The 26,132-nt window shown below is 38.5% G+C and overlaps 1 protein-coding gene and 1 long non-coding RNA gene across 7 annotated transcripts in view; one reads left to right on the forward strand and one right to left on the reverse strand.

Annotated features, from left to right (window-relative positions):
* Positions 1 to 24,427, forward strand: part of CDKL4 (cyclin dependent kinase like 4) — a 53,941-nt gene extending 29,514 nt beyond the window's left edge. For all 5 annotated transcript variants that reach the window (XM_041756865.1, XM_041756864.1, XM_041756866.1 and 2 more), the window contains 7 exons: positions 986 to 1,058; positions 7,636 to 7,726; positions 8,986 to 9,183; positions 10,623 to 10,705; positions 12,611 to 12,667; positions 16,557 to 16,691; positions 18,927 to 24,427. In XM_041756865.1, the coding sequence (XP_041612799.1) occupies positions 986 to 1,058; positions 7,636 to 7,726; positions 8,986 to 9,183; positions 10,623 to 10,705; positions 12,611 to 12,667; positions 16,557 to 16,691; positions 18,927 to 19,028 (739 nt within the window). In that variant the 3' untranslated portion in view covers positions 19,029 to 24,427. The remainder of the gene's footprint in view (positions 1 to 985; positions 1,059 to 7,635; positions 7,727 to 8,985; positions 9,184 to 10,622; positions 10,706 to 12,610; positions 12,668 to 16,556; positions 16,692 to 18,926) is intronic.
* LOC121491702 lies at positions 5,178 to 9,099 on the reverse strand. Of its 2 annotated transcripts, none has more exons than XR_005988023.1 (3): positions 8,962 to 9,099; positions 7,871 to 7,992; positions 5,178 to 6,432 (listed from the first exon to the last, which is right to left on the reverse strand). It is a non-coding gene; the product is annotated as an uncharacterized LOC121491702 (long non-coding RNA). The 2 variants fall into 2 exon arrangements; XR_005988024.1 differs by having other exon boundaries at positions 7,857 to 7,992.
* Positions 24,428 to 26,132: the final 1,705 nt, after the last annotated feature.

Below are 26,132 nucleotides of genomic sequence, written 5' to 3' on the forward strand. Positions count from 1 at the left end.
TGAAGGTCATACCTGCAGGATCAAAATGTAAAATGTGCCCTCCATTGGTTCTGGAAATCCCATTTCTGGAACTCACCCTAAAAAGATAATTGCACAACTGTAATAAGATGAATGATTATGGATATTCATTGAAATGTTTCTAGGAATAAAACTGAGTCAACCTAATTGCTCACCAGTGGGAACTAAGTAAGTAAATTATGACACATCCATATAATGAGACCACGAAATAGATGTAGATGCATTAGTGTTTATACCCCTATGCATAAAAGGTTTCTGAAAGAGGTGGGGGAGGTTGCAGAGATTGAAATGTTGGACTACCCAGGTATGGAAGACTTTTCTTCGTGGATATACTTTTATACTCTTTAAATTTTGAGCCATATGAATGCATTTATTTAAAATTAAAGGAGCACCTTTGGGGCTCAGTTGGTTAAGTGTCTGACTCTTGATTTCGGCTCAGGTCATGATCTCAGGGTCGTGAGATCAAGCCCCACGTTGGGCTCTGTGCTGGGCATGGAGCATGCTTAAGATTTTTTCTCTCCCTTTATTCCTTCCCCCCACACTCACTCACTCTTATTCTCTCTCTCTCTCTCTCTCAGAAAATTAAAGTTAAAAATGCAGAGAGACAGAGGGAGAGATACAGGTACCTGAAGAGACAACCACTGTACATTATAGCAATTAGTTTGGGGTAGCAAGTTTTGAGTCAATACTTTCTATTCCTTTATGTTTCGATACAGTTTGATTTTTGTGATAAGCATATATCATTTCTACAGATCTAAAATTTTCAAATTGCAAGAGAAAATTATCTATAATGAAAACATAGTAAAGCAATTTTCATTAACACATTCAAATAAAATATCTCCAGCACACCCTTTGCACCGTGTTTGTTGGCCATGGCAAGCCCTACCCACTCCATTTCTGTTCCCAGCACCCACGCCTGACTCTATCTTAGGAGTTTTCATTTCCATTTTCATTTTCTTTCCCCTAGAGTTGCTGATGGAGTGATCAAAAGTGTATTATGGCAAACACTTCAAGCTCTTAATTTCTGTCATAAACATAACGTAAGTAACATTTTCCAATATATTTGTTAATTTCTTCTTTTCTTCTAAAAAGCTCAGGGATCGCTTTAAAGATCTAAGGATGGAGGGAAAGGAAGACAGTCACAGAATATAGGGAATGCAATCTGGCTTTTTTTTTCTCCCCAATTTCCATGAGAACCAAATTAGTAAATCCTTATGAATTAAAAGCTTGTGTAAACTTAATGTTCCTTTTGCCATCCTATTGGAGATTCCTGTGATCATTTTTAAAGTGGGTTAAATAAGTTTGCAGGATAGCAGCGGTGTAACTCCGCATGGCACTTGATTTGATTTTGTTTTTAATGTTTTCTGAGTCCTTTGTTCTCTAACAGGCCCCCTTCCTCTATCTTTTTTTTTTTAATTTTTATTGTTAGTTTTCTAGATCCATAGTTCTCAAACCTGACCATACATCAACTGCCTTGGAGGTCTCATTAAGATAGAGTTTGCTGCCCCCGCCCCTTCAGAGTTTCTGATTCCAGAGGTCCGAGGTAGGGCCCCAAGAATTTGCATTTCTAACCTTTGCCCAGTTAATACTGAAGCTGCAGGTCCAAGAAATACACTTGGAATACTACTGTGTTCCAGAGATCCTTGCGGCTGATTGCTTCCTGTGTCATTTAACTTGTTCTTTCCCTGTATTTCTAGTAAATTGGTATTGTGTCTAGACTCTTGATAATTTCAGGTTCAGTTTTTCAAACAAGAATATTTCATATATAATGCTGTACATGTACATGTCTTGTGTTAACATCACAAGGCATATGTCAGCTTGTTCCACTTTTGATAATCTTAAAATAGATTAGTGGACTCAAGAGCTATTAGTTTGATCCTCTCCATTATTAATTTCCTGGTCAGCCTTTTTACTTGATGGCTTTAGCATCCATTGTTGTTTATTGCCTATATCTAGTATTTCATTAGGGTTAAAAGATGGCGATTTTCAAAATCTGTTATTTCTTCTGCATTTATTAATTCGAATTTTATGGAGAAGAACCAACCCTCAAGGACTCTGGCTACAGTAAAATACAATAAGATAAAGATGTGATTATTCCTTTATTTGCTAACACAAACAGTGATAAGTTGGTATCTTAGCAACCTCCAAGAGTGAACAATGAAGATTTTAGGGGAATATAGGCATCATTACAAACTTACGGATCTTATATCATTGATGTGTTTCAATCCTTTGCAATTGTCATTCTCTCTAACATTCAAATTGTCCCATCTTGGACCAGTGGGAACTTCTTTAAGTTGTCTTTGAGAGACTTTTAATATAATGATAGTTTTTAAACAATAACTCTAGACCTTTTGAGTTGGTACCTAGACAGAGGCAGTGCCTGAGCAAGGATACAGACTACCATATGGTCAATGTTGATGTCAGTAGCATGTCTAACATAGTCTAGGATTGCTGGAAAAGAATGCAAAATCATGGAAATAAATTTCAATACTTAGGGGAAGCTTCTTTTAGTTTTAAGAAAGTCAATGAAGAGTTTGTTAGGATCAATCAAAAGCTTATATTTTAAATAAAGTATTTTGTTAGGATACCTGGGCAACTCATTCAGTTCAGCACCTGACTTTTTTTTTAAGATTTTATTTATTTATTCATGAGAGACAGAGAGAGAGAGAGAGAGAGAGAGGCAGAGACACAGGCAGAGGGAGAAGCAGGCTCCATGTAGGGAGCCCAATGTGGGACTCAGTCCCAGGACTCCAGGATCACGCCCTGGGCCGAAGGCAGGGGTTAAACCACTGAGCTACCCAGGGATCCCCTCAGCGCCTGACTCTTGATATCAGCTCAGGTCTTGATCTCAGGGTTGTGAGGTCAAGCCCCACATTGGGCTCCATGCTGGGCATGGAGCCTACTTAAAAAAAATAAAAATAAAAAATATAGATAAATACTGTTCACAAAATACATAAGTCTGGTTTTCATGATGCAAATGCTTTCAAATACTTACTAAAGATGATGCTGAATTAAAACCACATCTCTGTTGCTTTCCATCATGCTATCAGAAGTATTAAAGTTTACCTAAGGTTCTTTTAGGAGTGTTATGGGTAGTTAAAATTATTTTTGAAAATTCTGTTTACCATAGTGTTTGTCCTTTATCTCTATTATCAGACACTTTCCTGTGTACTAGTTTATAAACTTGAATGCAATATCGAGGCTGATTTACCTTTGTATCTCTTCAACATCTAGCATGGTCTTCTTTTTTTTTTTTAATTTTTATTTATTTATGATAGTCACACACAGAGAGAGAGAGAGAGAGAGAGAGAGAGAGAGAGAGAGGCAGAGACACAGGCAGAGGGAGAAGCAGGCTCCATGCACCGGGAGCCCAACGTGGGATTCGATCCCAGGTCTCCAGGATCGTGCCCTGGGCCAAAGGCAGGCGCCAAACCACTGCGCCATCCAGGGATCCCGCATGGTCTTATATAAAAGGTGCTCACTCAATAAATATTTGTTGAATAACTAGATGGGGATCCCTGGGTGGCGCAACGGTTTGGCGCCTGCCTTTGGCCCAGGGCACGATCCTGGAGACCCAGGATCGAATCCCACATCGGGCTCCCGGTGCATGGAGCCTGCTTCTCCCTCTGCCTGTGTCTCTGCCTCTCTCTCTCTCTCTCTCTCTGTGACTATCATAAATAAATTTAAAAAAATTTAAAAAAAAAAAAAAAAAGAATAACTAGATGAATGAATGAATCAATCAATCAGCTTACCTACCTAATTGTGACTTATAATTTCCAGCAGAACCAAACATTATTATCGCTCAGTGCAACTACCATCATTTCTCTGCTCAGAACATGTTCTGTATCTTAAGTTTTAAAACCTCCAATTGATAATCCATGACCTCTATTACAAATGGATAATTTCGTCGGGCTCTCTGCATGGAGCCTGTACCTCCCTCTGCCTGTGTCTCTGCCTCTCTCTCTCTCTTTCTCATGAATAAATAAATAAATCTTTAAAAAAAAAGATTTCAGACACACTTCCCTCCTTCAACATGGGAATTACTTCTGAACTCTGGTTATCTCATTTTCTTATGCTATGGTAAGCCTTTGTGTATCTTCTTATTTTATCTATTACTAAAATGCATGCAAAGGAAAAAATTTAGGTCATATATAAACTGTTACAATACTACATCTAAAACCTTTACCCCCCCCCCCCCTTATTTTTAAAGGAACCCTCATGATACTCTCAAAGAACAGATAGGGCAATCAAACCCAATGGTGTTGCTGAAAATTCACAACTTTCAACCTATGGGGACCATGACTGCTTATTATCTCCAGAGTGGTGATCCGAACTAAGACAAGGAAGGTTAAAGTAGTAAGGAATTAAGACCTTGTTACTCAAAGTGTAGTTAACAGAGACCACCTGGGAGCTCATTAGAAATGAAGAATCTCAGGCCCACCCTAGATCTACTGAACCAGAATTTGCATTTTAATAAGATCTCTAGGAGATTCATGTGCACATTAAATTTTGAGAAGCACTGGACTTAAGAAAATACCTACTCATTTTGTTCTTTCTCACCCAATAATATTGCTAGAATGAGTTAACTAAAGTGACCCATTTAGTATCATTATGAACTCATGGATTTTTATATATTTGATATATTAGACAAAAAGAACTTTATCTCAAAATGCCAAAACTACAGTGACTTCAAAGATGTGTGTGTATTGGGCTGCAACATCCATCATCATCTTCTTCATATTAATGTTCTGGCTGTCAAGAAAGAGGTCCTTTTCCTCACTGCTGTATTAGTATCCATCTGTAAAGCTCAAAGAGGATGACCTCAGATAACAAGACTATTATTTAGGAACACCTGGCTGGCTCAGTTGGTAGAGCCAGCAACTCTTGATCTTGGGATCATGAGTTTGAGCGCCATTTTGAGTGTAAAGATTCCTTTAAAAGTAAAACATTTAAAAAGAAAGAAAGAAAACTATTATTTGATCAGGTTGTATGAGAAGCAATTTGTGAAAGTTCTGGAGTTTCTTAAAGTTGAGAGTCGTGGATATCTTTTCTTGTTGGCTTGTGAGCCAGTTAAAATGAGATTATACATTAACCACAATAACCCAACATGAGCAATGTTTTCTAAAAACTGTGTATGCAACCCAGGTTATTAAAAAGAACTGCTTCTGTCACAGTGACTTGCAGGTTTCTTGTTCTTTGGTGGAAAGTAAGCTGATTGCAAGAAGCACTGCCGAGTTAGCACTGAGTGTGGCTTTGCAGCCGAGAAAGTGAATATTCTGTGACTCACTCAGCGGCTTCCATTCTCCATGCTTGACTTCTTACTATTCCAGAGATTCTTACTCTTTTTCTTTCTTCAGTATCCTATTCCTCATTATTTTGTAGCTTCTCTTACCTGCACCTACACCCATATTTTTTTTTCTGTTTCTTTGGGACACATCAATACTTCATTTGCCTTTGTATTTTTTGGTTGGAAAATAAATTACTAAAAATTTTGCATGGATTTGCATTAGATCCAAAAATCATATTTAAATAGGCCAAAAAACAAGTGTCAGTGTAAGTCCATCTGCTTGATAATGCCACACATAGTCCAAAAATTATAGGATTTGATGCAAACTCTTTTGAGGGACACAATCTATTCCTAGTAAATCACCAACTATTGTGAATAGAACTCAGTGTTAATCCAAGTTTCATAACTGTGTTGCTTAAAAGATAGGATCTCAAAACTATGTTGGTTTATATTACAGCAATGTATCTTTAAAAAATTAATATCTAAGGCCTTAGAACATTAAAGAGGGCTAGAGTTTTCTTCTTTTGGTCATACAAATCGTGAGACAGTTGACAGTAATTGAGACTAACTAGGAACAAACTTCTACTACCACTGCCATTTTTGTGACCTCAAATGATTTTGGATTCAGCCTTTTCTCTTCCCAGATAGCTCCAATAGAAGCAAAGAAAAATTATTTCAGAATTGTCAATGTAGCAGGAATTTATAAAGGGACCAGTGGCACAGGAGAGGAGTGAGGCAAAAGGAGCAAATTACTGTGACACTTCCTCCAGAGACCCTGTCAGAGGGGTCTTGCATTCACAAGATTGTGGCAGGAATGAAATGATTCATGTGCAAGTACTTTGAAAAGGACAGAGCTCAATATGAGGGCTGATCTGTAGAAGAACAACATCAATTTTATGTTTGCTTGTTTGGGAGAAAGGACTGGAAAGATAAAGTTCTGAGGAATAGGGCCTAAGCTGTGTTCTCAGAGAGTTTCTGAGAACATGGAGCAGCCATTTCTAGAAGAAGGAAGAGGGAGGTTCACTCAGCCTTCATCCTCACCCCAGCCTGGTCCTCGCATGTCCAACGAGGAGCCCATGCTCCACTCAGGGTCATTTCAGTGATGCAGCAAACTGTCAGGTCTCTACCTAGAGAGAAATAGCAGGAGCCTCTGTGATGTGAGAATGCTTCATGGTGTCCTGCTCTCCTAGGAGGGAGCCCGGCAGACAGCACTGTGTGGTCATCTCTCAGGAGAGCTGCTAATCCCTCCAGGTTAGCTCCCTGCTGAGGGAGTGGAAGTGGTCCTCATCCCCTGAACCCAGAGAAGTAGGTGACCATAGCTCCCAACTTACCCAGGACCCTTGTGGTTTGTTCCTGTTGTCCTGGCATTGATTACTAACAGAGATCCTTTTACCCTTCCCAATTTGGTCAATAAATAATATGGTCGCTCTAATTATAAGCCAATTTTTTATATAAGTCAATTTATAAGAAATGTTTTCTTTTTTTTTTTTTTAAGATTTTATTTATTTATTCATGAGAGACACGGGGAGAGAGAGAGAGACAGAGACAGAGACATAGGGACATAGGCAGAGGGAGAAGCAGGCTCCATGCAGGGAGCCTGATGTGGGACTCAATCCCAGGACTCTAGGATCATGCCCTGAGCCAAAGGCAGACACTCAACCACTGAGCCACCCAGGGATCCCCCTAAGAAATGTTTTCTATCATTCACATGTGTTTTCCAGTTTCCCAAATCTGCAATACTTACTTAACTGAATTGTGATTTTTGGGCAGCAGTTCTTACCAGAGGTAGATGGAGTCTAATCTCATCTAGGGTTTTACCTCTTACAGTTTAAGTAGAGCCCAGTAAAATGTGGAAGAAATAATTGTGTGGGGCAGCCCTGGTGGTGCAGCAGTTTAGCACCGCCTGCAGCCTGGGGTGTGATCCTGGAGACCTGGGATCAAGTCCCGCGTCAGGCTTCCTGCATGGAGCCTGCTTCTTCCTCTGCCTGTGTCTCTGCACCTCCCCCCCTCTGGATAAATAAATAAATATTTAAAAAGTGAAAAGAAAAAATAAATAATTGTGTGGCATTGCCTTCTCAAAGAAAAAAAGTTTTCTTATCCAACAATTATAGTTTTATTTCTTCACCTCCATAGCAGCATTTTGATTTTTTTTCCTTTTGGTGTGATAGGGTTTACAAGTGAAAACCTGCCAATTAAAGTTCTTTTAGAAAAATGAAGGAAAAGCATATTTGTTTTGATCTCATAAGCTGTGTTTATCATTTAAACTAATAATGTTTATTATGCTTTGTCATTTTGATGATGCTAAGAAATAATCAAATATTATCTTACAGTGTATTCACAGAGATGTAAAACCTGAAAATATTCTAATAACTAAGCAAGGGATAATCAAGATCTGTGACTTTGGGTTTGCACGAATTCTGAGTAAGTATCAACTTTTCACTTGCTCATCCAATTCAGATGATTATGAAATGAGATAAACTCTTACTTTAGAAATGGAACAGATGCTAAATGTGACACTGTGATTATTCAAAGAAGAAAGGCTCACGTTTACCTTTTAGCCAGTACCTTGGTTTGCACTACAGCTCTGCTCCGCTCCACTCAAATTTATTGCATGTCGCATTCATGTGTTTTGCCTCATAGAGGAAAAGAATTACAAGATGCATTTCTGTTCTTCATGCACTTATAATCTGAAGTACAAGAAACAAAAGACTAAAACTAGATGGCTCACAGTGAAGTACCAAAGCAAGAATGCAGATGGTTCCCTGGAGGGAGACATTACTGTGCCCCAGAGAGGTCATGAAAACCCCACATGGGGTTGGTGCAACTAGAATAGTAAACCAAAAGTTGAGGAGAGGCTTCAGAGACAGTGCTAAGGAAAAGGAAGTGGGGGCGCCCAGGGGACTCAGGTCATGATCTCAGAGTCCTGAGATTGAGTCCCAGGGCAGGCTCCCTGCCCATCAGGGTGCCTGTTTCTCCCTCTTCCTGCCCCTGGCTCATGCTCTCACTTGTTCTCTCTCTCTCTCTCTCTCACACACAAATAAATAGATAAAATCTAAAAAAGAAGGAGAGAGAGAGAAAAGAAAGAAAGAAAGAAAGAAAGAAAGAAAGAAAGAAAGAAAGAAAGAAGAAAAGAAAGAAAAAGAAAAAGAAAGAAAAAAGAGGGAGGGAGGGAGGGAGGGAGGAAGGAAGGAAGGGAAAGAAGAGAAAGAAAAGAAAAGAGGAAGTCATCCCAAACAGTGGGGAATCAAAGGGCAAGGGGAACAAAGCATTATTTCTCCCTGAATCTAGAATTGTCGGGCAAGCAAAAACACGCATTAGCAACAACTCACCACGAGGTGGTTGCGCCCAGAATCAGTATCCCGATAGGACCAGACGCAAGTAGCTTCATGATACACTTGGAAGCTGGTTTCAACTTGAGGTTACACTACAGAAACCCTCACTCCTGCCCCCACCCCAAATGTAGGGTGATATAGATGCTAAGCTGAAAGACCCTTGGGAGTTGACTTTCCTACCTGAGCACACAGTGGAAGTATTTACACAGTTAGTGCTTCACTGCCTCAACTGTTAGGAGTATTGTGGCCTCAGAGTCACTGAAGCCTGCCTGAATGCCCGACCAGCTCCCAGAGTCATTCACATGGTAAAGGAATGTGACCCACCTGATCTGACTGACGCATTTGCAGTTCCAGGAGACGCCTACACGGACTATGTCGCTACCCGATGGTACCGAGCTCCTGAACTTCTTGTGGGAGACACACAGTATGGTTCTTCAGTAGACATATGGGCTATTGGCTGCGTTTTTGCAGAGCTTCAGACAGGCCAGCCACTCTGGCCTGGAAAATCAGATGTGGACCAGCTTTATCTGATCATCAGAACACTGGGTATGAGTTGCATTTTATGGCTTACAGAGTTGCTAAATTGTTACAGTGATAGAAGAGGACGTCACTGTAATGAAGAGAGCTTTCTTGCTTCTCCAAAGTGCTGCTCAGTTGCTTGATCTGGGCTGTAGCCAAAGTCCAACCATTTTCTCAATGCGGAGCCATAACTCCTCTCAGTGAGGAGCTCTCAGGTACCTTTCCAAGTCAAGTCAATTAGCCATGGAATAAGCTATATACTTACTTTCTGTATCAGGCTAAGATAGGAGTCATCTGCATAGAGCTGACTCTAAGAGATATTTGATCAAATGTTATTTCTGCCCACTGTAAAAGAGATTTCCCCCTAACTCTAGAGCAAGGGTCAGACTTTTCTATAAAGCGCTCGATGATAAATATTTTAGGTTTTGTATGCTCTGCAGTCTCTGTTGCAACTCAACTCTGTTCCTTTGTATAGCACTTTAGAATTTACATATTACTAAAAAAAAATAAAAAATTAAAAAAAAAAAATAAAAAAAAAAAAAAAAAGAATTTACATATTACTTTCACACACGTGTCTCCAGTCTTAAGAAAAACCCATTAAGGACATAACATTTTTAATTGTGTCTGTGTTACAAATGAGGAAACTGAGGCTCAGGGAGCTTCCATGAAGTCATATAACAGTTACATGCAAAGCAGGAATGGGACTCAAGGGGCCTTTTTCATAAGTTTTCACCATGTGTCAGCATCCGTGGCAGTTGGCAGAGGATGTAACCAGAAGGTTAGCTATAGCTTTACACCAAACAGCATGGACTCAAGGAAAGCAATACATCCACACACAAAATAGGTATTTATTAATTCCTTCCCGTAGGCTATCCTGGCAGCATGGCTGCTAGGCAATGGAACCACACTGCTGTTTGGTCTGATGAAGGTCCCTGTTTGGTTCCAACACATTCTTCTGGAGAACTCACAGCATGAAAAATATAGGATAGAGTATCACCACAAGCCATGCCTTAAGTATATATTGTTTGGTTTATTTCCTAAAAGGACTGTGCAAATTTACATTAAGCAGACATTAGACAGACCTGAGTGTGAGTCCTGCATCTGTCTCTTAATGACCATGTGACTTTAAACAGGTTATTAAGCTTCTGAGCCTCATTTTCCAAATTAAAAATAACAACTACTGTGAGACAGTTATGAGATCATGTGTGTAAAGCCCTCAATATGGTTTTCATACCTACTCTTTTGGTGAGAGCTGCATGGCAGACCGAGCCACAGGTGACTAAAAGAGTTGCATGGGAGAACTGACCTTCCCTGAGGAGGCATGTTTTTGCAGCGACTCATTCCTTCCAAATCTGGAAGGAATAATCTGGTTTAGTATTCTTATATATCTGGACCTCAGAAGTTAACCATTTAAACACTTTATTTTTATTAAATTTATCATGAGTTGCATGGTTTGTATTTTACAGGAAAACTAATCCCAAGACATCAATCTATCTTCAAAAGTAACCAGTTTTTCCATGGCATCAGTATTCCTGAGCCAGAAGACATGGTAAACTGCTCAATTTTGGATGTTTTATTATTTGTGTTGCAGCTTTCTTTAAAGGGGTATTTTTTAAAAATATCTGAACTTTTGGCTCCTGTTTTCCTTCTGGCACACTGACATACAGATCAAAGAAGTTGTATTAAAATGATATAAATTAACCCAGAGAATGCTTTAAAAGTCTCTTTTCCCTATCTAGTCAAAGATTAACTTAATATTAAATTTGGAATGAAAGTATATTTAGTACCTTACATAAATACCTTGATCCTTTTAGTCAAAACACCCAGTACCTTTCCCTAAAATAATTGTCTACTGTTAAATGGTACTTACTGTAGTCTTCTTTATTTTGATAACATGCATTCTCTATTTTTTCAGCTTGTAAAACAAAGCTCAAGTCCATAAAAACCATTTCTTCACAACAGATATTTTCATGTGGAAAGTCATTCTACAAAATGATCCTCATTGTATCCAAACCAAAACTCTAAACCACATTGATCATGGCTACACTCTTGCTGTGTTCTTTGCAGTTTCTTTGGGCATGTGTCAGTGACTACTTGACACTCTTACTCTCTCTAGACATTGATTTCCTGTCTGTGTTAGCTAAGCATGGGCTATGACTTTTAAAGCTCCATGTGGTCTAAATTCTGCCTATAGAATGAAAGGATGTTGGTTAGAAGAGATGTTTGCCCACATTTAGGCTGTGTTGGCACAAGAGTGGTGCAGGGATGGGGAAAGTCTGTAAAGCCATATTATGGTTCATAGCCATGTGAACAATCTGAGGTTCAAATGATCCCAACCATCTCCAGACACCCTGTTTATTTTAAATTTGATATTTCATATGATACTTTGATATATATACTAGATTTCTTTTTTTATATTTGTTAAAGCTTTTTTTTAAAAAAGATTGATTTATCCATTTGAAAGCTGGAAGGCACAAATGAGTGAGTGGGGGTGGGGGAGGGAATAGAGAGAGAGGGAGAGAGAAACTTTAGCTTACTTGCAGGCTGAGTGACTTATATGCTGAGTGTGGATCCCCACCCAGGGCTGGAGCTGAGAACCCTAAGAGCATGACCTGAGCCAAAACCAAGAGTCAGCCACTTAACCTACTGTACCACTCAGGTGCCCCTATATTTGTTAAAGGCTTTAACAAATACAACAAAAGGTTAAAATTGAATTAACAAGGCTAGAAGTTGAATTACAAAAGAACATTTACATAACAGTTTAGTTTAAAGAATGGAATACAAATTCACAATACTTGCTGCCTAGTTAAAGGAGACTGTTACCTGTGCACCTCAGTGGCTCAGTTGGTTGAGTGTCTGACTTTTGATCTCGGCTCAGGTCTTGATCTCAGGGTTGTGAATTCAGGCCCTGCGTTGGGCTCCACACTAGGTGTGGAGCCTACCTAAAAAAATAAAAAACAAAACAAAACTAAAAACCATAAAGAAGACTATTACTATTATCTTTGAAGCTTCCCCTTCCCTATGTGCTCCTCCCTTAATCCCATTCTCTTCCTTCCCTACTATTCTGAATTTTGTGTTTATCATTCTGTTGCTTTCTGTAGTGCTCATACACATGTAGCTCAACACATTTTCATTAATGCTCAAAGCATTCCCTATAAGTAGACCTGGCAGAGCTATTAAAGTACTGTTGTAGGATTTCAGGGAAATTTGGAGCTCACATTTACCAAGCATCAATTGCAAGACAATGTGAAATTAAGAAAATAATTCCAGCTTTTGTCTTTTAACCTTTGTACTATAGTGTAAAATTATATAAAAATGGACTTTAAGAAAGTCCTTAAAAGGAATTATCTAGTCTTCTAGGGGAGGTCTTTCTCCAGAGCGTACTTCTAATATATTCAAAATAAACATAACTTTGTTGTTATGTAACATTGAAATTCTTTATTTTGTTTTCTAGGAAACTCTTGAAGAAAAGTTCTCAGATACTCACCCCATGTCTTTGAATTTCATGAAGGTACTTAAGAATCAATTATAACCATTATTGATTACAAATTGTAATAATTGAAGCTGGTAACTCTGGGAGGGATTGACAATATAATGTGTTTGTTTTTTTTTTTGACAATATAATGTTTTAGATACATTGGGTTAAATGAAATTTAAAATCATTTTTTAAAAAATTAATAGACCAGGCAAACTCAGAGACATGAAGACACCAGAGAGTTCTTTTACTAGGCCCAAAAGAAATAGTCAAACAAAGGACAAATTCTAATATAAAGCAGGGGCACCTGGGTGGTTCAGTGGTTGAGTGTCTGCCTTCAGCTTAAGTCATGATCCCAGGATCCTTGGGTCCAGTCAGGCTCCCTGCAGGGAACCTGTTTCTCCCTCTGCCTATATCTCTGTGTCTCTCATGAATAAATAAATAAAATATTTTTAAAAATTCTAATATAAAGCAGAAGAAATTCACCTATGATTAGGCTGCCATTCATGCTTGACCAACTGACCCATGCAAGAAGATGGGACTCTTATATCCACCATGGATACTGAAAGCTCTTAGTGGGATATGGATGGAGATATCAGTAAAGGTATCTATCTTTAGCAACCAATTAAGTTCTATCTATAGCAGTGGTTTCCATACTATTCATCAGAATGACTACTCATCAGAACGAGCTTTTTAAAAATATACTTTCCAGTATCTAACCTCAGAGTTATAGAAGCATAATCTCTCTGTATAGGACCTTGGAATTTGCATCTTTTAACATCCCCCTAGGTGATTATGATACACAGCCTAGCTCAGAAATCATCTGATCTAGAAGGCAGAGCCACCTGGATGACCTAGAGTCAATTGGATAGACTAGCCATTGTTCTAGTGATGGTCACTGCCAAGGTGCTATCCAGGGTGCTGGATTCCTTTGGTTTGAGAGAGCCTGGCATCTCTGTGCCCTCAGACTGCCCTTACCAATGCTTCACTGGCTCTCAGCTGCCTTCTCTCTCTCTCCCTGCTCTGACTTGCCTTAACCCAGCACTCTGCAGGCCCTGTCCTAGAAGTCCAACTTCCTAACCTTGTTCTGGACAGATTGTTATGACCCACCTGCTATTTAGCAAGACCTCCTGTGGGGAGGTATCTGTCCAGCACTACAAACCCAACCCATTCTCAGGTGTAGGTCCAGCCTTCTGCTGGTTACTCCTCTAACCAGAGGGAAAAAACTTCCTAGAAGGCAACTCCAAGGCAGAAAAACTCCAAGGGGGACACGTGGGTGGCTCAGTGATTGAGCATTTGCCTTTGGCTCAGGGTGTGATCCCGGGGTCCTAGGATTGAGTCCCACATTAGGCTCCCCACGGGGAGCCTGCTTCTCCCTCTGCCTAAGTCTCTGCCTCTTTCTGTGTGTCTCTCATGCATAAGTAAATAAAACCTTTTAAAAAAATACTCCAAGATATAGGACAAACTCCCTGTCTTCAGCTCCAAAGGTGAAGTGCCCTGTTTGCCTGCCCACTTCTGGATGAAGCTAGTTTTTTCACTCAGCTATTTGATTTATATCTGTAACATCTGACCTGAGACCTAACGATTCTCTAAGTGCATCAAAGATTGTGCTGTTCCATGGGCCACACCCTGTCTGCTAGACTCCTGCCCCAGGCTAAATGAAGGAAGGCTTTCTTTCACTAATTGCAATTGAGATATCTTTAACAACAAATAAATACTAGCTACTGTAACAGGTAGTTGTCCCATGAGAATAGACCACCATCTATGCAGTCAATTGCTCAAATGGGTGAAGTGCCAGCCAGTGACAGTGCCAAAGTTAGTGGTGGCATGCAGTAGCCAATCTATGGCAGAGCTTTATGATCTCATCTTAACCCTTTACATTTGTAAAGACCCTAATTCCAAATAAGGTCGCATGATGAGATACTGGGAGTTAGGACTTCACCATAGTTGGGGGTGGTGGGACACAAGTCAATCTGTAACAGTGCCCTTGAGACAAATCAGAAGTGTTAAGTAGACTACTGCATATGTGGGTCTGGAGCTCAAAGGAGAGGTCTGGACCAGAAATATACATGTGGAAGTCTCTGATAAACCTTAATAATTGAAGCCATTAAGCGTCAGTGAGATTAGCTAGAAACAGAGAGACAGAAAGAGCCTAGGAATGTGCCTGGAAGAGTTCTATCCACCCACAGTGGAGAAGGAGGTAAGTTAACAAAGGTTGGTTTGAGGAGTGGTCACGAGGTAAAAAGGAAAGGGAGGCATCAGGAAGCCAAAGGGAGTTTCAGAAAGGAGGATGTGGTCAATAGTGTCTTAATACTGTGGAGATGAGAACATGATCTCCCTATTGGATTTATAAATCTGGAAGTCATAGGTATGAATGGCAGGAATCACTTACGTGCAATGATGGAGGCAAAAGCCAGAGCAACGTGATGAAGAAATAGACTACTACAGTTTATATTCAGAATCTTTGAATATCAGTCTTTCTGTGCTGGTTATAGTCCTGACAGTGTTAGAATTTGAGGAGACAGACCCCCGGTAGCAGTTAGACTTAATTATGGCACAAATCATTAACTTGTGGTGAGGGTGGGAGATCTGTTTGGAGCAGGTAGTGGCTGTGGAAGGACAGGTGAATCTAATTATGCTGACTGAGCAGAGTTGTTTCTTAAAATCGGGTCCAATCAGACACGGCTCTGAAGGGCAGGTAAGACTGTAGGGGTGACAGCATTTGCAAGGATCTCAGAGACCTGAGGTCAGCTGGGGTTAAGGAGGAACACATACCACAGGGCAGCCCAGACTGGGGCAGCCTGAGTCAATGTAATTATCTGGACACTCATATGCCTCAAAACTAAGTCTGTTATGTTGATAAGTTTTACTTCTCTATTTATGGTCATGAGGCAAGAAATTTCAGGTCTCCGGTGCCTGGGTGTTCAAAGGCTGCTCTAATTCCTTAAGAATCATAATCTGTGTTTCTTCATGGGAAAAGCCCCATTCTCTGGCCAAAGAGTACCAGGGCTTCTTGAAGAAAATCTTTGTGACAGGACTCCACTGACCCCACTGCTGCCAGAGTCTTCCCCTCTCCTGAAGGCAAAGCTAGAGGCTTCCAGTAGCCTCTAATATAAGGGTCATGATGCTATCTTTTCCTTTTTGCCTCTAGCTTTTTTTATATAAATATATATACCAATTATCCAGGTTTTAGACTTGTTTCATTATGAAGACTCATACTTCACCCATCTCTCTAAACTAGTAGTTATCAAACTTGAGCAGTATCAGAATCACCCAGAGGGCTTATCAAATGCAGATTGCTGGGCCCCACCCCCAGTGCTTTGGCCTGAGCAAGAACTGCATTTATTTATTTATTTATTTATTTATTTATTTATTTATTTATTTATTTTTAAAGATTTTATTTATTTATTATGAGTGATACCCAAAGAGAGCGAGAGAGGCAGAGACACAGGCAGAGGGAGAAGCAGGCTCCATGCAGGGATCCCGATGCAGGACTCGATCCCTGTCTCCAAGATCACGCCCTGAGCCAGAAGCCAGATGCTTAACGGCTGAGCCACCCAGGCGTCCCAAGAACTGCATTTATAAGAAGTTCCCACGTAATGCTGGTGCAGCCGGGATCACACACAGGATCACACTTGAAGTGTCCCACAAACTATTTACTTTGACAAGTAATGAAGAGATGTCATTGGTAGAAACACCTGATCTACTTGTAGCTCCCTTCCAGAGACACTGAATGGTCAATTCTACCCTCAAGACTTTGAAATGGCAAAAGGAAAAGCAATTCCATATATTAACAAGTTTCAAGTACTTGATCATTTGCAAACCTGAAGATTTTCTAAACTCTTATTTGCTCTAACAAGTTATTCAGTTTTGGGGCACAGTAACAAAAAAGGCTCCTCTTTTAATACTTTATTTTCTTCCAAAGGAGTGTCTGAAGATGAATCCTGATGACAGATTAACCTGTGCCCAACTCCTGGAGAGTCCCTACTTTGATTCTTTTCACGAGGACCATATTAAAAGAAAAGCACATACTGAAGGAAGAAACAGAAGACGTCAGCAGGTACCTCAGTTCAAAAGTTAAAGTGCTATAAAAATTATTCTTTTATTTTCTTTTTTCTACCTTTCAAAGTGAGAGTAGGTGGACACCAAGACCTTTCTTTGTACTGGTTTAGTTATATTTGTTTATTTTAATAAATTTTTGGTGATTGATGTAATAAAACCATAAAACTATCGGAAATATTCAAATTTGTTGCAAAATCTTATTCCAAACATACTTGAGTCAGAGTATTGCTCAACTTTTTGCTATGCTGATTGGATAGTTCACCTGCCAGATCATGTACCTGAAATACAACAACTTCATACAAAAAAATCCCTAATGACAGCAAGACTGAGTTTGAACATTACAGAGGAATCCTGGGACCCTCCTGTTGCCTCCAGACGCACCATTAAAAGAAACTTGACCTGCCATCTTTTTACCGATGGCAGGCACCCAAGCCTGTCTTCCCTAGGCTCTTCCTCAAAACCAACGACAAGCTCTGGAAGATACTAAGAGATGAAACTCAAACACCTTTTTATCCTAAAAAATGCCAATATCATAGAATAATATGATGAATATGACAAATACCGATTCTGCATTTTTTAAGGTGCTTTACTTGGTTTCAGAAAAACTTTCAAGTTGAAACATAAACCCCATGGAAGTGGGTGTGTTTTGGTTTGAAGTTTATTTTCTATCTTGTATCCCCAGCACCTAAAACAGTGTCTGCCCCATAGAAGGTACTTGGTAAATACTATCCAAATAAATAAATAAATGAACATTGCTTATTAATAAGTGAAGATATAATTTTCAATTTATCAGACTGACAATCATCCCATTCTATGTTTGCTTAAGCTTCAACCTTTGATCTACTTATTGGTCACTTATCTTCTCATTAGCATGTCTACCATATTGGAATAAAGCAGGGGTTTTTTTCTTTTCAAATTTTTGATCATTAAAATCAAAGTTTGTTGAGAAAGATCTAACCAATCAACAAGATGACATATTAAGATGATTTTCAAAATTTTGCTGCATAGACCATTTTGTCTTTTACTGTTTGAGTTATGTGTTTGCAAGTCAAGCCCAATACACTTTACTAAACTGAAAGATTAGCATTTGCTCAAGTAAGTCTGAGGCAGCAGTTTGAAATACAGGGTGAGTTGTGCATAAAAACACTATCCCCTTAAAAACATCTCACCAGATTCCCTACCTTTGGCCTGGGAGGATGAACCTTGGTTCATCCAAGGATCCCCTTGGTTTCTGATTCAAGTTTCCCACACTCACCTTAAGGTCATCCAAGGATCCCCTTGGTTCCTGATTCAAGTTTCCCACACTCACCCCTTCTAGTCTCCTGTCAGAGGCTGTGTTCCCCATTCCTTAATACCCTCTAGCCCAGCTGATACAGATCAGGGACTTTATTTCTCCAGAAGGAAAAGAGGCACAGAGAGCAGCATGTACCTAGATAATCTCATTTACAGAACTCATGTCATGTTCTCCATCCTTAGTCACCTGCATCCCAGCCCACTTTACAAGAAAGCCTTACTAGAGCACCCATCATTGAGACCAGGCCTAACACCTTCCGCCACCAGCCGAAGTCTCTGGAGAGAAAGGCCAAGAGAAAGACAGGGATGTCGTTGAGGTTCTGGTTTTCTTTCTGAACATGTGCCTCTTCCCTAAACATTTTACCGTATCAGAAAATAAACTAAAAATTCAAAAAGATTTTTTTCATTCAATGTGGTTTTGCTTTGTGAGTTCAAATTTCTACCTAGATCCCAACTCCTAGATCTCTGAGTAAGTGACCAGCAATTTCCTTAAGACTAAATATTGTTTAAACAACTGATAGGAAAGAGGTTTTAAATCTTTACTGTTTTGCCAATATCCTAAAATTAATATGCTGAAATTAAAAATTTAAGACAGGTAGAACGTAGACTCTTGGAATTATTGCCTAACAGCTGGTGGGCATGTAGCTTTTAAACACTGAGATACTCAGAAATGAATGTACTGAAATAAATCAGCTACACTCTTGAGGATCCTAGAATAAGTAATAATAAGTATAGTAATAGAATAAGTAATAGAACCTAATTTTCAAGTATCAGAGTATCACAATTTTTGGAAGGGTAACCCTATTTGATTTTTAAATTGATGTCTTTTGACATCTTTGTATCATGTGTATCCTTTTTGTTTTATCATCTTTAAATCAAACTGTACAAATAGGAATTATTTTCCATTTACTTTCTTATTTTTGTCTTGTTCCGCTATTAGAATCAACTGTTGCCTCTCATACCAGGAAGCCACATCTCCCCCACACCTGATGGAAGAAAACAAGTCCTCCAGTTAAAATTTGATCATCTTCCAAACATTTAGGAAAATGTTCTTTCAAGTGGAAAGTAATTTAATATGTACACATTTTTGTACAAGAGAGATAGGAATTCTCAGTGTTTCAGATGCAAATGAGCCATATGAAAATTAAGATGCCTTCTAGAATTGTTTTGCTCTGATCATTACTGATTCCTCTGCCCGTGCTTTTTATATGCCAACTTTATCTTTTAGAACATTTTCTTTAAATGTTATAGAGTCTGAAACTGCACATATGGAGGAGACATTTTCAATTTCATCAGAGCAGCCCCTCCCGAGGCAATTTATATTGAGAATTTTGTGGGCTTGTATGTTGATTTTTAAAAAAAGATTTACATATGTCATTTCAGCTTACCTGACTACATAATGTCTTAGAACATTATCAAATATCTTGCCTAGCTGTTGTTTATCTAAGGAACGACATTATGTTTCTGCATTTTAATTCACTCTTATTGTAACTCTGTTGAGTAATGCTGGATTTTATATTGGTGGATGAAGGGAACTTTGAAATGTCATGTAGGTTTATCCCTCGATTTCAGGGCAGACTCTACTTTCTCTGTCTCATGAGACATTGATGATTCTAATTTTAATGCTAGCCAGAGAAAATTCCATACATTCAACACAGCAAATAAGGTGGCTACACTACAAGGAATTACCATCTTCATGACATAATCCCCTGCGATAACTGACTGCTGATTCTAATGCTGTCCTTTAGAACATCATAGTTTCTTATTCTTTTTCCTGGCTCAATCGTTTCAGTACCTGGATGTATCCTGTTGGGTGTGTGTTCTAAATAGTTCACTGCCAATACTCTTCCAAACATTTGAATCCACAGCTTCTGTGAGCTTTTGCAGCCCTAAACTGGTATATCACGATCACATCAGGTTTGTAAATGCTTCTAACAGCAGAAAGATTATCTTTCAGTTAACTGCTCTGTGTCTTCTACCAAAAAAAGGAAGCAAGCAAACATCACAGTAGATAGGCCCAGTTTACATTGGGATATTTCCCAAGTAAACTTGACAGATATACCCACATACATGCACACATATGTACAAATATATAAATATATGTTTATTAGTTTTGAAACATCATGGTAGTTGCCTTTTATCCTAGACATCTAAGAATGAAGTTATTTAAAGGGCTTTTAGTTTGCTAACAAGAAACTCATGTAAAATAATAGCATGGGGTTTTCTATCACTGTCTGGCATAAAGGCACAAAACAGTGATGTCTCAATAAATATTAAGATTGTTTCACTAACTCTTTTCTGCTCCTGGGTCTGGCATGCTTACCTTAACATTGTCAGGTTTTGCAAATACCCATAAGTCCAAAGATGCCGTGTGTCTAGCTCCTATATACCAAGCATAAATTGTTTTAGGAAAACACACTAATGTCTTATGTTCACCTCTAAAAGTTTATTGCACTTATAAACATGGCTATGTAGACTTCTAGAGAATCTTCTTCAGTTATATGGGAGCATCACTTAGGAATTGTGGCATCTAAATAATATTTTCTTGCTCACTGGAAGAACATTCTAAGTGGGCTTATTTAGTCATTTAAGAGCTTAGTGTGAATATAAGCTCCTATGGTCTGCTTATTGTCATTTTATCATCAAGACTGTGCCTCTTCAGATTTGTATGTTTCTTGCATTTTTAATTAAATAATACTACAGGAACAAGGAAAATGAGAAATAAAAGATAAAAGGCAACTTTGCTGAGAGTTCTTTTTAACTTTCATAGTGTTTCTATCATGTAAGCCTTCTTACTGCCAAGCTATTCATACTGCACCAGCTTTCCTAAATATCTAGATTGTATCACACACACACACACACACACACACACACACACACACTCAGAAATTCAAAATACAGCACACAACCCTAGTTCCCATTTTGCTTATAATCATGCTTCAAACGATGATGGACTTTTTGGCAAGGGTTGATAGGTGACTGCCTTTTCTTATTTTTGCTTACATGTAAGAATTAATGCAAACTGGCATTTTACTTTCTCAATTTTTTTTCCAAAGACAAATCCATCATTTAGAGATCACTGGGGAGGAGAGAGGAGAAAGCATCTAATGCTTAGGAAAATGCTCTTTGCCATCCTTTTACTATGAAGAAAAACAACCTCCTTTTTTTTAAAAAAAAAAAAAAGATTTTATTTATTCATGAGAGACACAGACAGAGAGAGAGGCAGAGACACAGGCAGAGGCAGAAGCAGGCTCCGTGCAGGGGGCCTGATGCAGGACTCGATCCCCGGGTCTTCAGGATCATGCCCTGAGCCGAAGGCAGGCGCCAAACCACTGAACCACCCAGGTGTCTCCCAAAAAACAATCTTCTGAGTAACATTTGCACACAGGCACTTTCCCCTGGTGACCCGGGCCCTGTAGCACTGCCACCTCTGAATCACACAGGCATGCAGACCTCAACCTGCAATTCTTTTCTGTTTTAAGTGCCCATTTCTCACTTAGGTACTACACATACTCCCTTGCATTTCTCAGCCACATGGAAGACAGTTGCATTTCAGCATCTAGTGCCCAAATTAAGTAATGACTTTTGTAAAACCTACCAAGCTCATCACAAAAGCCCACAGGATTCTGTAACCATGCATTTCCTTTACATCCTCGTAAAGTTTCTGGCTTACCTGCACCTGTCTCACCCGTGCCAGCTTTCAGGCTTTTTAATTTACTTGTAGAGCTCTTCCTGGTGCTGTCCAAATACTGTGCCATCGTGGTGAGTGACACTGCCTGAATGCTCTCCCTCTCTCCGCCCCAGCATGATCTCTTTGCACCCTGGTTTCCTCAGACTTTCCACATTGGACCTGAGAAACTCCAAACAGCCAAGCAGTTCATTTTGTGTGTGTTTTGTTTTGTTTGCAGAGCACTTTACAGAACACTAAAAATGCAGTCTTTAGTTCTTTGTGCTCCTGCTTCTTCAGGGAAGAAGGAAATATACCATAGAAAAAGACGATTCATTAGACCTTTATCAGCCCTGGAAGGCTACTGGCTTGGACTCTGCCTCTGGGCTGCATTTCAGTCCTGGTGATATTTGAATGCACTTGTTCCAACTTGCCCCCAGACACAAAGCCCTTTTAGGGGGTCACTTTTTGAAGATTATTTTAACTATACTGAATCATTAAAAAGTTGTTGTCAAGGGGCTCTTTGCGTGCTTTGGATTAGGGACATAATTGAGTAAGGGGTATAAATGAAGCTCTCGAGCAGGAAAGAAAAAGGCAAGAAGAGAATAGACTGTCCCCCTTCTAACTTAGCCATATCATTGCTTTCATTGCTCCTGCAGATCTCCCAAACTATAAGACCTAAGAAAATTAATGTTATTCTGAAAAAAATTATCAACTTTGAAGAATTGTTATGCTTCTTTAGCTTATTTGCCCCAGAATTACAGTTTTTCAAAAAGATGGCACTTTCTCAGTCATTTGTCATTACCAATGATTTCCAATCCTGATTTTGGAACAACCTGAATGGCACAGAATTCTCAAAAGAAAAATAAAACAACACACACACACCCCAAAATGTTTTATTAATTAAAACTATTGGAAGAAGAGTGAGCCTAAAATTACATAAACCTTAAAATCTTGAAAAAATTAGGGAGTCAGTGTAAGGCATTAGCTGAATCACAGATTCAGATTTATAATGCATATGTATGCATTACATACAAATCTGTATAGATTTATGATGCATACAATTAAGGCATGAAGATAAAATGCCACTTATATGATAAAGTAATGTTCTGGGTGTGGATGTGTGTGGAGGTGTGGCATTTGTTTTCTATTAAAATCATGAACTCAACAACGTCATTCCTGTTTTAGTAAAAGACAAAGTCTTTACAAGTGATAGGTTAAAGAATAATAGAATTATCACTTGGTCTGGATGTTAGGACACTAGGTTCTCTACTGGCTTGCAATTCTCCATGTAGCCTGGTCACAACGAGTAACTTTGCTGTGCCTTCATTATCTCATTTGTAAAATAAGGGAAGAGATAAGCTAGGGGATTTCTAGGGCTCCCGTTCAGCTATGGACCTATGTGCGATGGAGAATTCCACATGGTGTTTCTGTCCTGGACCTTTCTCCCACTAGAAGAGACTTTCTAGAGATTGTTTCTCATTAACAACATTAAGATAAATTTTGGATTTTATGATCTAGCCAGGAGCTAGGAGATCTTTCTCTCCTTCTCTGTCTCTGATCCCTCTCTTGCTTGCTTGCTTTCACACTCATATCAACACACACACACAACCACTCCCTCCTAGTTCTTTCTATCAAGTCAATAGTAGTTTGCAGACAACTATCTGATGGAGGTTCAATTTTATAAACTAAAGTGGATTTTTTAAAGCTAATTATCACCAAATTTTAATTAATGTAAATAAAACAGGTGTGCTTTTAAAATGCAGAGTAATATATAATCATTCTTTGATTTTTAATCTAACTCTAATTAGCTTGGAAATGACACATATGCTATGAAATACTAATTTAAGGTATCCATTAAGGCAAAGAACACTGAGGACATTTCTAACTTCAGCAAAACTTTTAATGCGTTCAGTAAATGGTAACTTAAGGGAATTCTACAAATATTGAATTATACCTGTTTTATATTTGAGCAGCAGAGACTCAGGTTCAGTCTACTTTATATTTAACCTATAATCTACTCAAGCTAAGAATTGGTTATCCTACTTAAAAGGAATATAAACACCTTGTATTTATAAAGTTAAAATTTTTCTTTTCCGTTGTGTACACTAGTCACTGACCATATCTCTCAATACAGTCACATTGAAAATGTTGTGTCTGCTTATGGTTTTAGAATATATTAGTATAGAATATATTAGTATAGAAGTAGGTCTATTTCATATCACATGAAATTGTACCTGTAATATTAATTAGCACATGATCATTAGCATAATGACAACTTATAGTACAGAAACAATTTACTACAAAGCAGTTTTAGTTATTGTGTTAAATATACATAATATCTTAAAAACTTAGCTTAAAAAAAAAAAAAAAAAACTTAGCTTAAGATATTTAGAAAACCTAAATATGGGCTTAAATACTTTGGTGACCTTATTTGTATATATAACTTAATCTAAATATGTTCTTCAGCTTATTTTAATAAAAGTTAGAAATATTTCTGTCTCCTTATTTTTGTTCAACTCACCTATTAATCCATTGCCTAATACTTTGTATTTAAATGAGAGAAACTGTCATATTCATATATAAATTTCAGAACCTTTTATTTCATTTCCTTGCAGTTGGACTATCTGAACAGTTGATGTAGCAACTATTCCTTTTTGTGCCTTGCATTGGCAATTTTCACAAATGGGGAAACTAACAAAATCTTTTCCAGTCCAACCCAATAGATGCTTATCCCTGAGAACACTCACTTTGAGGCTATGAGATTCTTTTTCTTTCAATTCATCAAAATATTTCCCTGACCCTTCCTAATACGTAAGCTACAAAATATGAAATTCTCTTGCAACTTCAATTCCAAATCATCACAATGGTTTCTGTTGTAGGTTTAAAAAGGTGAAGAGGCTCAAGACAGAACTTAGAGCAATGATCAAAAGAGAGAAAAACAATTAGTAAAGTAATGAATGAGGTCATTCTTTAAAGATGCTTCCATTCTTTTATTTTGTTTTGAACTAATCTTTCTGCTTTCATTATTTTTTTAAGATTTTATTTATTCTATATACTCTAGAGAATCTGACAATCATTCTTCTCTGCTACCCATTGACCTCTCTCTTTGGATCCTATTTATTTTAGTCCAGGCTACTATGCTTCCAAAGAAGACAATCTTGGGATGCCTGGGTGGCTCAGCAGTTGAGCGTCTGCTTTTGGCTCAGGGCATGATCCCAGGGTCCTGGGATCGAGTCCCACATCAGGCTCCCTGCAGTGAGCCTGCTTCTCCCTCTCTTTCTCTCTCTCTCTCTCTCTCTGTGTGTGTGTCTCTCATGATTAAATAAAATCTTTAAAAGAAAAAAAAGAGGACAATCTTCTCATAAACCATGTGTAACTGCCCTATGCAGGAAATCTAAAACACCATAATGAAGAAATGATCCAAATGTTGGATTTTACAAATACATGAGTACATTCTTGGTAGAAATTGACTTGATTTCTTTACAGTGGCCTAAGAGAAACTTTCCTTCTTTTTGCAAGAAAAATATTCCCATCTTTGTTACATAACTGTATAGGTGCCAGACTATTAGTTTTCAACCTTTTGCCCAAAACAAGAGTCAGTCAGTCTGGGTACTGGTGAGTGTTTTTAACCAGTGCTCCTTACTCATCCTCCCACTTAGCAGACACAAGTTAGTGATCATCTTTGTGCTTTTAAGGAAAAGGCTTATCTAAATTTCACAAAAAAGAGTTTCTCCTCATTCAGAAAGGTCTCTAGCACCTTTGAGTATTCAGGATGACTGCTTCCATCATCTTTCCACATTTTCCCTCTCTCTGAACCAGAAAGACATCCTACCAGAGGTCATATTTTGGCTTTGCCACTTTCAGGTCATGACCTTTGATCATCAATGTCTTCAACTCTACAGTGAGAATAATAACATTTACCTGAAATGAGAATCTTAATACCTGCGGTCATGAAAAGTATTACATGAAACGATGATGTTAATGTGCTTTGTAATAGAGCTATATGATGACTGATTATTACTTTTATTACTTTCTGGGGTTTTGGGAATATATTAACTTCTACATTAATATCTGGCCCTTTGAAAGAAATCAAGAGAATTTTTGCTATTTCATTTATTTATTGTTCTTTAAATGGAAATAGAGTTGACATACAATACTATAACAGTCTCAAGCATACAACATAGTGATTCGACATTTATATATGGGTTGAAGTGTTCCTCACAGTACGTGTATTACCAGCTGTCACCATATAAAGTCATTACAATATTGTTGACTACATTCCCTGTGCTGTACTTTTCATCCCCAAGACTTATTTATTTCCTAGCTGGAAATTTGTACTTCCTAATCCCCTTCACCTAATTTGCCCATCCCCCACCACGCTCCCCAACAATCTAGACTTTTTTTTTTTAAAGACAGTGGTTGCCATGTTTCCTCCCAAAAAGTGTGAAACCTCATCCTCCTCAACTGCTCAGATCT

This window comes from Vulpes lagopus, chromosome 5 (assembly GCF_018345385.1).
Source record: "Vulpes lagopus strain Blue_001 chromosome 5, ASM1834538v1, whole genome shotgun sequence".
NCBI classification, from domain to species: Eukaryota; Metazoa; Chordata; class Mammalia; order Carnivora; family Canidae; genus Vulpes; species Vulpes lagopus.